Here is a 12835-nt window from a genome sequence, read left to right as displayed (position 1 = left end):
CAATTGAATTTTGATTTAGTCTGCCTGTTTGATTCTACGGAATTGTTTTTGATGTAGGTTAGTCATAAAATATCTCGTCATTCTAATAGAAGTAGAGTTTCTGTCATATGCACGATCGAAACATTCGGCCAGATACCTAGGTACATCGCCTCCCCCACTTTCTAATTTATGAGTTTAATTTATCGAGAACCAAAGATAGAGAGCAGGAATTTAAAACCGAATAAATTAACCCAGACCGTATGACGCCATCTCGGCCATGGCACAGGCGGGTGGCAACGCAATAGACGCACACCTCGCAACCCCCCGCGCCGGAAGCGACTCCAGATAAAGGCGCATAAAGCGGGGCCCCGCCGTGATCTGAGGATCTCCTCCGAGTCCGACGTCAGACATCGGGGCATGTGCTCCGTTTGGAGTGATACGACGCGGAGCGAGTCGGGGAGGTCCCTAAATCGTTGCAGAGTGACCTATCTATCGCCTAATACTTTACTCGTAGTCGCCGCCGATCGGGATAGACCCTCGGCTATTTTCTGGGGAAGTGGTATGGTCCGTTTGGCCAATGGACCACTAATATGTCGCCTCCATATAGTCCAGTAATTGGTTATCGGCTCCAGGTTCGTGATTCACGTGGGGTGGAAGGGACTTGTACCCCAGTAATTGGCGGTGGAGGAGGAAAAATACTACTACTTCCCACTTCTGAGACACCCGCGTCCTATCGCGACCACGGGGAAGCGGTTCAAGAGGATCACGGCGACGAGTATGGGGATGGGATTATTGGGACAACTGGGGACTTTCGGGTGGGCCTCTTGCTTTTTTGAGAAGTTTTCCCGGTGGATCCAACGCATCCATCCGATGTGGGGTCTGCTTCCATTCTTCCAGAGCCAGAGAGAGGCTGTGTTTGTTTATCGTCTTTGGGGTATTCCCCCCAGGAACGGGGGGAAAGTCTGGCGTATTCATATGCTCCGACGCGTTGAGAACCTTGCCAGAAGTCAGCTCTAGACATTCCGGTCAATGCTGTTGGAACTTGTTCCTGTCTTCCCTGCTAACGCGATCGTTTGATCTCACATGCAGGCTGTTCTTGTTGATCCCACGCGGGATGCACCAGTACAGCCACCACTGTTCGAAATCTCTGTATAGTATAGGATCTTCTGATCAAAGCTGGTTCTCGCTTACCATGTCTTTCCATGGTCCGTAAAAGCGAGCCGTTTAGTGTTACGAGAAGATAGGCAGGGGATTTAACCAGACTTGGGGTTTTCATCAGGGGTCTGTCATTTGGATTGGTTGAGGGTGGTGGATCCAGAGAAGGAATCAGAGTCACGACCCCAACAACAGAGCCACAACATTCCATCAGGTTCCCTTTTTCGCATCTCCTTCCTTTCTCTCTTCTTTTCTCCTCCCTCGCCTTTGTGGACAGGGTTAACACGGTCAAGACCGCCACCATTTGATAAGCATCGCGCCACCCGCATCATTTGCAGGCCAACTGTCGTGCCATGCATTTTTTAATTAAAAAGTGACATAATTTTAATCTATTATACTATCGGAGCTGGATAGCTCATGACCAGCTTCCCCCCTCAACAATGTCTCACTGACCGACCAACATCACCCTCTCCCGCACGGGGATCGGCGCCTCGATCGACATCACAATTTCCCTGTTCTTGATGTTTTCCCCCGACTACCTCAGCCATCCCCACTGGCTAACTATCTCGTCTTCGCGGTTTTTCTGATCGGTTGGAATCAAGGAACGTTACATTGTTTCCCCCCGTCCGCTTCTCACCGAAAGTCTCTTCTGTCCACGGAGTACATATGGCATCTGTGGGTTCGACTGGCTGGAGATTTTCTCTCACCATCCCGAATCTATCCCGATGGGAAAGCGGCTCCTCCCGGTGAAGGTTAACGGATATACATCGCGTACGGTGCGGAGCCTGATGTCCTGTGGCACTTTGAAGGAGGTCAAGGATAGTCAACTCCCATCGTATACAATATGCCAATGCGAGGCTGTCACCGTATTTGAACGTCAATTGGACTAGAACCAAGAACTATCCCGAACGACCCACCTCGTCAGTAGCTAGAGGGGCACTAGTCACCACCCTGTCCAAGGCTCAGGAGATACAGGCCGGAGCCAACAGGTCATGATCCAAGGAAGTAAGCACCAGATGCGGAGGGCGGAGCATGGGGATTGGATAACTCCCCCCATGGGGAGAGGGGGCTCGCGAGCGACAGGGATACGATCGCGCTGGACAATAGTCGATTGGGCCATCGTCTGCCTAGGCACTGGCTAAATTAAGTCCGTTGGGCAGGACTGTGATTAGCATCGTCCGGTCCCATATAACAATCTCATCACATGGCGGCACATGGGGGGAAGAGTGGAGGAGCGACCTCGGTTTAGACCCAATTTACTATGCTGGATATGGAGAGGAACAGCAGCCAGCAGGTTTTAGCGTCGCCCCAAGGACGGATCGCGGGGAACTAGTTTCTCAACTCGACGACGATCGTCATCAGTTTGCATTCACATATAGAGCTGTCTCCCTTTCGCGGAGGTGCTCTTTCTTCGATCCCCAGAACGACCAGGCCCTCTGTCTTACCCGTCAAGTTTCAAGACAGGATATCGGAGCTGTTGAGATCAATTGCATTGCTGCTGCTGAGGCGAAGAGAAAACGAAGGAACGACCATAAAAAATCCCCCCAAGAAACAGAAAACACAAAAAAACACAAGGAAAACTCTTTCAATAAAGTCTCCTTTATCATGCGTTTCACGCCAATCTTCGCGACCGCGCTGCTGGTCGCGACCAACGGTGCGGGTGCCATCCCGGCCGACGGAATTCTGGATAACCTGGGCCTTGGTGACAAGAACGATGGGCCCAGCAGCACTGCCGTCGCGCAAAGTGCCCAAAGTGCCCAGGAGCCGACGCCTACGGCCCAGGCCCAACCGCACCCGCAGCAGCAGCAGCAAGACCAACATGCCCCCGAGGTGGCCAGCACTTCCTCGGACGACAAGCCCACCTCTTCCAAGTCCGAGGAGGAGTCCCATTCTCCCCTAATTGACCTGCCTACCGCCAAACCCAACGATGAGGGTCAGCAAGAACCGACGTCGGCTCCCGCGCCGGCGCCCACGAAGTCTGCCAAGACGGAGGACTCGTCGTCTTCGTCCGCTTCCTCCTCTGCCCCGGCGCCCTCGAGCTCTGATGGTGGTCCCCTCGAGGATCTGAATCCTTTCAAGAAAAATGACGAGGACAAGGAGGACAGCGACAGCAGCAAGGACAAAGAGGACAGCGACGACAGCGAGGATGAGAAGGACGACAAGCCCAAGAGCCCCTTCCTCGAGGGCCTCGGCGAGCTGGGCGAGGGTGTGAAGAACCTCCTCGACCCCGGCTTCCTCGCCGAGTTGACCAACACCTTCAAGTACCTGTCCACTGGTCTGGCCCCGCCCGTCGACAACCAGATCCGCGGCCTTGTCGGAGTGGCGAGCAAGCTCCTGACGCCCGAGTTTGGCGAGAAGACCGACAAGCTGATTGACAACGCCAACAACCTCCTGACGCCCCAGTTCATCAAGAAGACCGAGACCCTCATCGACAACGCCAACAACCTGCTCACGGCCGGCTTCGTCAAGAAGACCGAGACCCTCATCGACAACGCCAACAACCTGTTGACTGCTGGCTTCGTCAAGAAGACCGACACTCTCATCGACAGCGCGAGCGAGCTCCTCAGCCCCGACGGAGTCAAGGCCCTCAAGTCCCTGATCGACATGGCCGTCCCGCTCATCCCCGCCCTCAAGCCCCTCCTGAAGGAGGAGAGCATCGAGGGTATCATAGGCCTGCTGAACAACGCCGAGGATCTCCTCACCCCCGGCTTCGTCAAGCAGACCAACGGTCTGATCAACAACGCCAACACCCTCCTCACCCCGGAGACTGTCAAGGCCCTCAAGTCTCTGCTCGACATGGCCATCCCGCTCCTGCCGGCCCTCAAGCCCCTCCTCAAGGAGGAGAGCATCAAGGGTATCGTGGGCCTGCTGAACAACGCCGAGGATCTCCTCACCCCCGGCTTCGTCAAACAGACCAACGGCTTGATCAACAACGCCAACACCCTCCTCACCCCGGAGACCGTCAAGGGCCTCAAGTCCCTGCTCGACATGGCCATCCCGCTCCTGCCAGCCCTCAAGCCCCTCCTCAAGGAGGAGAGCATCGAGGGTATCGTGGGCCTGCTCAACAACGCCGAGGACCTCCTGACCCCAGGCTTCGTCAAGAAGACCAACGGTCTGATCAACAACGCGGACGAGCTGCTCAGCCCCGAGGCCGTCAAGGGCCTCAAGTCTCTCATCGACCAGGCTGTGCCTCTGATCCCCGCCCTCAAGCCCCTCCTGAAGGAGGAGAGCATCAAGGGCCTCATCGGCCTGCTCGGCAACGCCGAGGATCTCCTGACCCCAGGCTTCGTCAAGAAGACCAGCGGCCTGATCGACAACGCGGACGAGCTGCTCAGCCCCGAAGCCGTCAAGGGCCTCAAGTCTCTCATCGACATGGCTGTTCCGCTCCTGCCTGCCCTCAAGCCCCTCCTCAAGGAGGAGAGCATCGAGGGTATCGTCGGCCTGCTCGGCAACGCCGAGAAGCTGCTCACCCCGGGCTTCGTCAACTCCACCTCCAACCTGGTGACCGGCGCCGACAAGCTGCTCACCCCCGACGTGGTCGACACCCTCGAGGACGTCCTCGAGGACGTGATCCCGCTGCTGCCCGCCTTCAAGCCCCTCCTCGGCAAGGTCAAGCCGCTCATCCCGGCCATCGAGCCCCTGCTCAAGCCCTCGACTATCACCGAGGTCTCCTCGCTGCTGTCCAACGCCCACGATCTGCTTACGCCTAAGTTCGTGAACGAGACGTCGCTGCTGATTGATGATGTCACCGATGCCTTGCCTATCCTGGATGCTCTGCTGAAGTCGCTTTAAACCAACAAAATCCACAAAAAACATATATCTCTTTGATTTTTTATGCGATGACTAGGCGGAGAGGATAGGTGATGTGATGTGATGGCAATGATTTTTCTAATGTATGGAATTTTCTTAGACGTACATGAGTTCTTATGATCATGGTTTAATAATGATGTTTCTTTATCTGATAATATGATTTTTCACACTTATTTATTTGTACCCGTATTACTTGACAAATTCTCGGAGCCTTCTTGTAGCGGGATAGTAACCTTTGACAACTATAGCGTAAGTCATTTATGGACATGAAGCGCTCAGTGCCTTGGAAGTACCCGCGAATGCTAAGCACTGGCAATGTGTACACCCTACATAGAGCCAAAATAAAAAGCATATAACATCCAACCGGCAAGGTGGGAGAGCGGTTAATCCGTAAGACTAGAAATCTTATCCCTTCGGGGTCGTCGGTTCGAATCCGGCCCTTGTCGTTTCTTTTTGCTTTTTTCATTTTATTTTTTATTTCCATATTTATTCAACTATATACTTTATCTACACTTCCCTTCTTTTGCTAATGCAATGTGTTGATTCAGTTCTGTGATTCTCTTTTTTTTTTTCTTTCTTTCTTTCTTTTTTTTGTGTGTTGTTATTGATTGGTTTAAGTAGTTGTTTCGTACATCCATCCCCACGCATGATATTGGTTATTGGATAAATGTAGATAAGGTACCTAGGCAGGTGGTACTATAGCCAGACTATGGAGACATATATAAAAAAAGTATGGCGTAGAGAAGAATCTATCCCTTCGCAACGCTATACTAGCCCAACTTCCCTTTACTATAACCACCTAAGAATAAAAATAATAATAACAATTATATGAATCAATTCATGTACACATCAACAGAATATATATGACTCCCAAGGCAACACCCCAAACTACTTAGATATGAAAATCCTGAATCTCAATACTCAATCCAGGAGGGACATCCACCTTCCTCAGCTCCTCGACATCGATATCCTCGGGCGCTTCGACCCTATCATCTATGATTAGCCATAACGGTCTCAATTCAATATACCGAGACAGGGAAGTTGGTGGGACATACTCCATGAAATGGATAGGCGGGGTAGTCAGTGTCGACTCGAACGCATCTGGGATGTGCAGTTGGCGGTCTCTGTAGATGTCTCTGATTCTGTGATTGGGTTGGGCTGGTTAGCTTGACTTGGTTTGGTTTGGGTTCTGCTTGTACAATTTGCTAGAAATGCGCTGTTTGATATGGTAGGGAGGGTGTTGAGCGTAGACGAAGGGAAAAAAAGAGGAAAGAAGAAGACAATGGATACATACACAGCAGCGAGGTCCGCTCCCTCGCGGTAGTAATCGTGTGCGAGCTCGTTGTCGTAACGGATGTCGAATGTCTGCATTGAATAAAGTTAGTATCATCTACCTATCGGTCTAATATATAAAAGTAGCTTTAAGCATAAATCAACAAAACGAACCAAATCTTTAGTCATCTTTGTGGCTGGCGTGTTTCCACTACTCAAGAGCTGATACTGCGGTTTGTTCGTCTGTCTGTCTGTCAATAGAGCAATCGAGCTAGAGACAGGAGGGTTGAGAAAGTAGTTATAAAAACCCCGCCCATGGTCTGGACAGCGTGCATTCTAACGGTAAACTTCATTGTCTTTGGGAACGCACGCTACGGATTTGCAGCTTCATTGGTGGGCGAAGGGCGATGAAGTCATGGCGACCTCACCACCTGGGGCGAACGAATTATGTGGGGCTTTTATGACATTGTTTAGGTGACAGGTGTGTTGTATGTCATTGTCTGTCTTATCTATATGTCTAGATGGAGGGATAGATGAGTACAGTGGATAGGTTGTTTTGCTTATGGGTGTTGTTTGCGATCGGAGATTAGGGTTCGCTTGGATGTGATGTCACGACAGTTGTGGGAATTGAGTTCGCCCACGTGTGGTGGATTTCTCGTTTGGGTTGAGGATGGTGTTGGTAATTTGTAGTGATATTATGCTGGTCTAGTGTCCTAGAGAGTTTTATAGTGGTATCTGGGAATGGTTTAGCTTAGTTACTGAGTTGTGGTATTCTGATGTATTTCTTCGAGATTGATATAGACTGCGTAGTCATAAGTATTTGGATCCCGGTATCAATATTGTCTATCCGTATTAGACTATCATTGTATATCTCTCTCGTGTGAACACTGAAAGAAAGAGAATTGATAAAACCCATAGAGATCCACTGATCATCGCAGCGGCAGATCTACACAAAGATCGCAATCCAAACCACACCCACAGCCAATCCACACTATTAACAAATAGTTGTAAGACATGTGCATTCTTGACTCGTCTCACCTCCACCCCAACCAATCATAAATGATCCTGCAGCCAGGACGAACAACAAACATTCTCCACATCACAGATTCGAATTCCCTCCCCTGAGAATTTCTTCACGGGATGGGAGACATCTCTATCTCCCCTCCTCCTCTCCACGTCCCTCCCTCCAACAGCAGCAGCAGCGATGACCGCCCAGACAGCTGGAATGCCACCGCCCTGGGCCATCCCCGCCCTACAATGGCTCCTCGTACAGCTCGTGACAGGCCTGACGATCGCCCTGGCACCCGCGCACTCCCCCGCGCGGCCCATCGCCGCAGTCGCAGTCGTCGCCCTCGCAGCCTCCGTCCAGCAGCATGCGATACAACAAGCCTTCGCGGGGGTCCGCGTAGGAGGCCCCATCGTCGCCATGTGCTGGGTGAATGTTCTCAACGCGTTCGATCTACTGCTTCTGAGCCGCGCGTCGTACGACGCGCAGGTCGCATGGGAGGCGAAAAAGACCCGCGAGAAGACGACGCACAAGTCCTTATTCCGTCGTGTCGTCTGGGGCGTTAACACCGTGTTTAATTATCGTCGGATTGATACGCCTTGGCAGATTGATCAGTTGCCGGCTTTTGATGACTCCGATCCTGACTATGTGCCTACTCGGCTGCGGTATGTGGGTCTCGCTGCTGCGAAGGTTGTTTTTGCGCTGGTGGCTGTGCATATGTTTACGGTTGAGGCGGATGAGATGTATGTTGCGGATGCCGTGGTGATGTTGCCGACAGATGTGAGAACGGTACTGGTGCCGGGTCGGGGTGAGGGGGCGGCGAGGCGCGTTCTGGTGCAGAGTTTGTTCACCGTGTCGTTTGGGGTTATCTGCAGAGCGGCTATTCTTGCTGGGTATTCTTCTTATGCGATGCTGGTCGTTGCGCTGGGGTTCTATGAGCCGGTTGAGTGGCCGCCGATTGCGGGTTCATTGACGGATGCGTGGACGCTGAGACGGCTGTGGTCGTATGTCTTTCTTCTTTCCTTCTTTTCTACTCCCTCTATTCTCGCGTGGGTGAACGTGAACATGTGCTGACAAGGTTCGTTAGGAGGTCATGGCACCAAATATTCCGCCAAACAGTGGTCTCAAACGGCAACTTCATCGCCTCAACCCTGGGTATACCGTCATCGTCAGCATGGGTGTGCTACATGCGTCTTGCATTTGCGTTCGCCGTCTCCGGACTCGTACACCTCGGTATGGATCTCGCGTTCGGTGTACCGCTTGCGCAGAGTGGCGCGATGTATTTCTTTATGTTGCAGGCCGCGGGAATCGTCGTGGAGAATGTATCCCAGCATGTCTTCCGCGACACAATTAACAAGATGAGTCCCGGTTGGCGTCAAGGGATTGGGTACACGTGGGTGATAGTGTTCCTGTTGTGGACGACGCCGGTTTGGTTGAACCCGTTGGTACATCAGTTGCATCGAGAAGGGGTGCGGGCGTTTTCTCCGTTTTTGTGCCTTGGGAGTGGCAGTTGGGTGTTGTAGTGTCAGTTATTAGATTTGCATATTGCGTATGAGAGGGCGTTATTGCTTTCTTTTTCGGACGACTAGTATGCAATATACATTCTAGGCCTGGTGAACCATCTGTTGTGCCATATCGGGAGTGCTAGATGTATCGGACTATTCTTGTATAAGCTTAAGCCTGTGGGATTGTACCTGCTTAGCGCTGTGAAGTAGATAGAATGCGGGGAAGCATGAGATATGACTGACATCATTCAGAGACAAGGATGCATACTTTAAGTCCTTGACGAGCTTGAGTAGATTCAGTTGATTGGAATGTCCCTATAACTTGGCATAGCTTGTTGGTAGTAGTGAAGTACAGATGGAATCTTGGGCAGAATAATGTGACGAACTCACGGGACCTATAGTGCATCTTGCGCATACATAGATTCTGCATAGATCAGGTCTCGAATCACCAGTGATATGGGATAGCCCAGAAAGAAGCCATCAAACATGCCACAGAAAGTCAAGCATGCCGTCCATCAAAAAAGACGATAAAATAACGAGATTCGACGACCAACTCCAAAATTCAACCCCCGCCCCCCTCCGCGATTAACGCCAAAACAGCCAAGAAAATCTTCCGTTTCTGCTCCTCGCCAACAATCATGCACAACGCCGTCGTCAAAATCAAGTCATACACCCGTTTAAGATGGTCCGCCCTTTTCGCCCCGCGCAGCCCACTCGACTCCGATAACGACCGCCCGCGGTCGAAAATCCGGCTGACGACCTCATCCAGAATCACCAACGAGCCATGCTTGTCACTTCCCCAGCTACTCGAGTACTGCGCGAGCAGAATCTCGCTATCGCAGTCCCCCACAAACAGCGGCGGCAGACGCGCGACCAGCTTGAGGTGGTGAAACGGCATGAAACATCGTCGCATCGACTGGCCGCGGCGGAGGTCGCGCGTGCCCTTCCAGACGAGGTCGATTCCGTCGTGGGTCAGCTGGTACCAGCGGGTGCGGCTCGAGATGGGCGACACCCAGTTTAGGGACGACGTGTAGGCGGCGCGCACGGCGTCGTGCGTCTCGCCTTCGTCTTCGGTACACGACGCCGCCGAGGAGCCCTTGTCGCTGGATTGGCGGTGAAGGACGGGCTTGTCTTGTTTCCGGGCGGCGTTGACTTCGCGGTGGTAGGCCTTGCCGGACTCTCCCCACAGTCGCCAGCTTCGCACTTTGTAGCCCTTCAGTGCGGTGTCGTCGTTGTTTTTGTCGCGACTGTTGTTGGCGTTGCTGCGCGATTGCCATGCGACGACCCCGCGCGGATCGAGCGCCTGTGCTAGCTCTTCTTCGCCGAATTGCAGATTCCAGCGGCCCCAGAGGGGCGAGTCGTTCATGATGCAGATGGGGGCCCCTGTCTTGGCGCCGCCGTGTCGCAGGGTGCGGGGGGCGCTGTGGAAGCTGAGGGATGGTCGGTGCATGTAGAAGCTCCCTTGGGGGTGGGCGGTGGAGTCTGCGGCATCTTTGGTGGTGTTTCTTTTGCGCACTTTTCGTGTGTCTCTTGATTGCTTCTCTGGGGAGATCATGACGTGTCCGGGGCCATCGTGGTAGAGGTGGTAGGTGGTGAGGTGATGCTGGGAATCAAGGAGCTCTTGGAAACCCGGCATGGTGCAGCACGCATTCTAGTAGATTGTCTAGGTGATTTTCTATCGGTATTTAAACTTTTTCCTGGAGGAAAAAATCAAAGAAAAAAGAAAGAAAACAAGCAGACGGCACGATGCGGAGTGAGCGAGTCTTTAAATGCCGTCGCGATCATCAACCCATGCAGTGGTAAGGGGCAGATCAGCGCCAGATCATCGGTCGGGGCCCAGCCTAGGTGGGATATTTGAGCTAGTCAAATATGTAGGACTACACAATGAATGATTCAATCAACGCGAGGCTGAGGAAAAAAACGGAGCTGTCAATCAATCAATCAATCAATCAATCCACTTCGGCTAGTAGATTGATGGTCCCGACGATGGTTTCGAATGGTTAAGGCTTTTAGTGGCTGAGCCTGTACCTCGTGTTGTCATTTCCCCGCAGGACCCGGCCAATCTTGTCGCATCCAACAGGGATCGGATGTTCCGAATAAGGACAGAAAGGCAAGTTTTGACAAGGAAGTATTAAGGTTTTGTTATGAGATAGCTCGTGGGTTCAGTCTCTATATATGCATGTAGCACAGCTTCTTAACCTTACGTATACTCGTTGCCACTGTAGCTTCACCATGTGATTGAGGCAATATATCTGTGGCAGGTCGAATATGAACAAACTTTACAGTGAGATATCCAATAACTCAGAAATAAATGCAATTAACTCATAGTATTTACTCTCTAGTAATAGGCAATGTTATGCTCCCAGTTCTAAGCGCGAAGCATATTGGTGATTTGTGTGTATGGTAGAGTTGAAAATTAAGCATTAGTCTATATCCCTGGTAAACATTATAATAACATCCCGAAAAATTGATCCCACTTTTATGCCATGAGGGTCGCATTGTCATGATCCATGTCGATTTCCACCGCAATCACAAGGGACAGGACGAAGGTTACTAGAATCACCTGTGCTCTGTCAGAAAGTACTCTCTTCCAATCCCTCCAATGGCCACCGCGGCGGGGCGAAATAAGACTTACAGCAGCAAACAACCCAGCAATGCAATTGAGCTCCCATCCCCCTGCATATATCTTTCCCAACGCCACGGCATGTTGTTGCTTGAAGAAACGATAGGCGCCAATCACAGCCACCGCAATAGCGACCGCATGGCAGCTCACCGACAAAGGAATTCCCACTTCATAATACCCGAGCCGGTCGTTGGCAGTCGACTCCCGCTGCAGGCGAAACAGCTGAGCAACAAGCACGCCCTGCATTGCCAGAACGACCGATGTTCGGATATAGGCGAGGAACGTGCGTTCCAGAGCTATACGCGATGAGATTAGCAGGAGGCTCCCAGGAGAGCTAGGTTTGGCGATGCGGAATCCCTCGTTCGGGTAAGACAACCCTCGCTGAGGAAAGACAACCGGCATTCCACATGCACCATCGCCCATCCCTTGATAGCGGAGAAAAAAGGGCTCACCAAAATGATCGCGATTCTTATTCTCCGGCACCGTCATGACCACATTCCGAGCCCATCGTTTCTGCACCCATCCCGCGAGCCCCTTGCGTGGTGGCTGACTGCGTATAGAGCGTTGGTCCACGACCGATCTTGACCGGCGGGTGATAACCCGAGACTCTGCTGAGGAAAGCGACCAGGGTTCATCATCCTCATGGGTCTCAATTTGATGGAGTTCGAAGGCGTTGTGGTGGTTGCCCCCTGGGTTCGGGTCGTGAGAGGTAGAGGTCCGACTGCTGGCGACCGCGACAGATTGCGGTCTGGAGATGGCGGTGGACTCCGAGTAAGAATGGTCGTGAAGGTTATCGGGCCGGTCGTTCATTGTCGAAGGAATGGTGGGCAATTGTCAAGCATGATGGAATCTGGCTAGATTCAAGGTGCGTCGTAGGGTTGAAATTCCGGCTTTTTCTGCGTTTGCCTGCGTGTTCCTTGTTTTTTCCCTCCCGGGGAAACTCAGAGGTTGAGCGAGGGAGATCAGTCATTTGCTGGATGCGACGTCGGGGATTCCCGCGGCCAACTGAGGAATTCCTGCATTTCGATTGGTCTGTGGTCTTTATTTAGCCGTGGTCGGATCGGGCTCCTGAGCCACACAGGTCGGCCATTCTGCGGGGGTCGGGGTATTGGGGTAGCTGCATCTGGGACTTCACCACATCGTGGAAGGGAAGATGAAGCATCTCAGGTCAATATCAGCGGTGATTATGTCTACTTTTATACCTCTAATTCAATCCCCACAGGCTAATGCTGGCACAGCACAAAAGATCGCTGTTATGCTCATAAGGCAGCCAATCAGAGGCCTCCCTGGGATGGTGTCATCGGCAACCAATGCCGGCCCTGCTCATGGATCCATCAATGATTTACTTTGTGCACGGCATGGACAAAATATACGATCATATATCGATTTATGCAATTTATGACTGTCAGTACGGCGTTTACACAAATGGAAGCAGCCCTATCATCCATAAAGACCAGGCAGACATCTCAATTACCTGGTGCTGGA

General features: G+C 52.0%; 5 protein-coding genes and 1 non-coding gene across 6 annotated transcripts; 3 read left to right on the top strand and 3 right to left on the bottom strand.

The window, feature by feature from the left end:
* Positions 1-2739: 2739 nt before the first annotated feature.
* On the top strand, positions 2740-4926 carry BDW47DRAFT_126591 (uncharacterized protein; the record flags this gene model as incomplete). The annotated part of the gene is made up of 1 exon (XM_024816576.1): positions 2740-4926. The coding sequence occupies one exon, from the start codon at positions 2740-2742 to the stop codon at positions 4924-4926; it is 2187 nt and encodes a 728-aa protein (XP_024671144.1).
* Positions 4927-5309: 383 nt separating this feature from the next.
* On the top strand, positions 5310-5390 carry BDW47DRAFT_t94. Its single transcript has one exon. It is a non-coding gene; the product is annotated as a tRNA-Ser (tRNA).
* A 446-nt stretch (positions 5391-5836) lies between these two features.
* BDW47DRAFT_126590 (uncharacterized protein) lies at positions 5837-6405 on the bottom strand (the record flags this gene model as incomplete). The annotated part of the gene is made up of 4 exons (XM_024816575.1): positions 5837-5930; positions 6000-6086; positions 6239-6309; positions 6391-6405. The coding sequence occupies 4 exons, from the start codon at positions 6403-6405 to the stop codon at positions 5837-5839; spliced, it is 267 nt and encodes an 88-aa protein (XP_024671143.1).
* Positions 6406-7400: 995 nt separating this feature from the next.
* Positions 7401-8786, top strand: BDW47DRAFT_40143 (wax synthase family protein). Its single transcript, XM_024818935.1, has 2 exons — positions 7401-8226; positions 8310-8786. Exons 1-2 carry the CDS (start codon positions 7421-7423, stop codon positions 8743-8745), a joined length of 1242 nt encoding a protein of 413 aa, XP_024671142.1. The 5' UTR covers positions 7401-7420; the 3' UTR covers positions 8746-8786.
* A 433-nt stretch (positions 8787-9219) lies between these two features.
* On the bottom strand, positions 9220-9669 carry BDW47DRAFT_107428 (uncharacterized protein). The gene has a single exon (XM_024813009.1). It carries the CDS (start codon positions 9638-9640, stop codon positions 9290-9292), a length of 351 nt encoding a protein of 116 aa, XP_024671141.1. The 5' UTR covers positions 9641-9669; the 3' UTR covers positions 9220-9289.
* Positions 9670-11148: 1479 nt separating this feature from the next.
* On the bottom strand, positions 11149-12485 carry BDW47DRAFT_107426 (DUF202 domain-containing protein). Its single transcript, XM_024813008.1, has 3 exons — positions 11803-12485; positions 11363-11646; positions 11149-11290 (listed from the first exon to the last, which is right to left on the bottom strand). Exons 1-3 carry the CDS (start codon positions 12158-12160, stop codon positions 11207-11209), a joined length of 726 nt encoding a protein of 241 aa, XP_024671140.1. The 5' UTR covers positions 12161-12485; the 3' UTR covers positions 11149-11206.
* Positions 12486-12835: the final 350 nt, after the last annotated feature.

The sequence above is a fragment of the Aspergillus candidus genome, assembly GCF_002847045.1.
Source record: "Aspergillus candidus strain CBS 102.13 unplaced genomic scaffold BDW47scaffold_29, whole genome shotgun sequence".
In the NCBI taxonomy this organism is placed as follows: Eukaryota; Fungi; Ascomycota; class Eurotiomycetes; order Eurotiales; family Aspergillaceae; genus Aspergillus; species Aspergillus candidus.
Note: the sequence above shows the minus strand (reverse complement) of the source record. Positions and strands in the feature narration are given on the sequence as shown.

Excerpts from the sequence above, each read along its gene's own strand:
- BDW47DRAFT_40143 (XM_024818935.1), top strand. The coding sequence starts at position 7,421 with ATGACCGCCCAGACAGCTGGAATGCCACCGCCCTGGGCCATCCCCGCC. Across the intron at positions 8,227-8,309 it reads ACGCTGAGACGGCTGTGGTC|GAGGTCATGGCACCAAATAT; the intron begins GTATGTCTTTCT and ends AAGGTTCGTTAG.
- BDW47DRAFT_107428 (XM_024813009.1), bottom strand. The coding sequence starts at position 9,640 with ATGCGACGATGTTTCATGCCGTTTCACCACCTCAAGCTGGTCGCGCGT.
- BDW47DRAFT_107426 (XM_024813008.1), bottom strand. The coding sequence starts at position 12,160 with ATGAACGACCGGCCCGATAACCTTCACGACCATTCTTACTCGGAGTCC. Across the intron at positions 11,647-11,802 it reads TAAGAATCGCGATCATTTTG|CTCTGGAACGCACGTTCCTC; the intron begins GTGAGCCCTTTT and ends CATCGCGTATAG. Across the intron at positions 11,291-11,362 it reads TTGCTGGGTTGTTTGCTGCT|GTGATTCTAGTAACCTTCGT; the intron begins GTAAGTCTTATT and ends GACAGAGCACAG.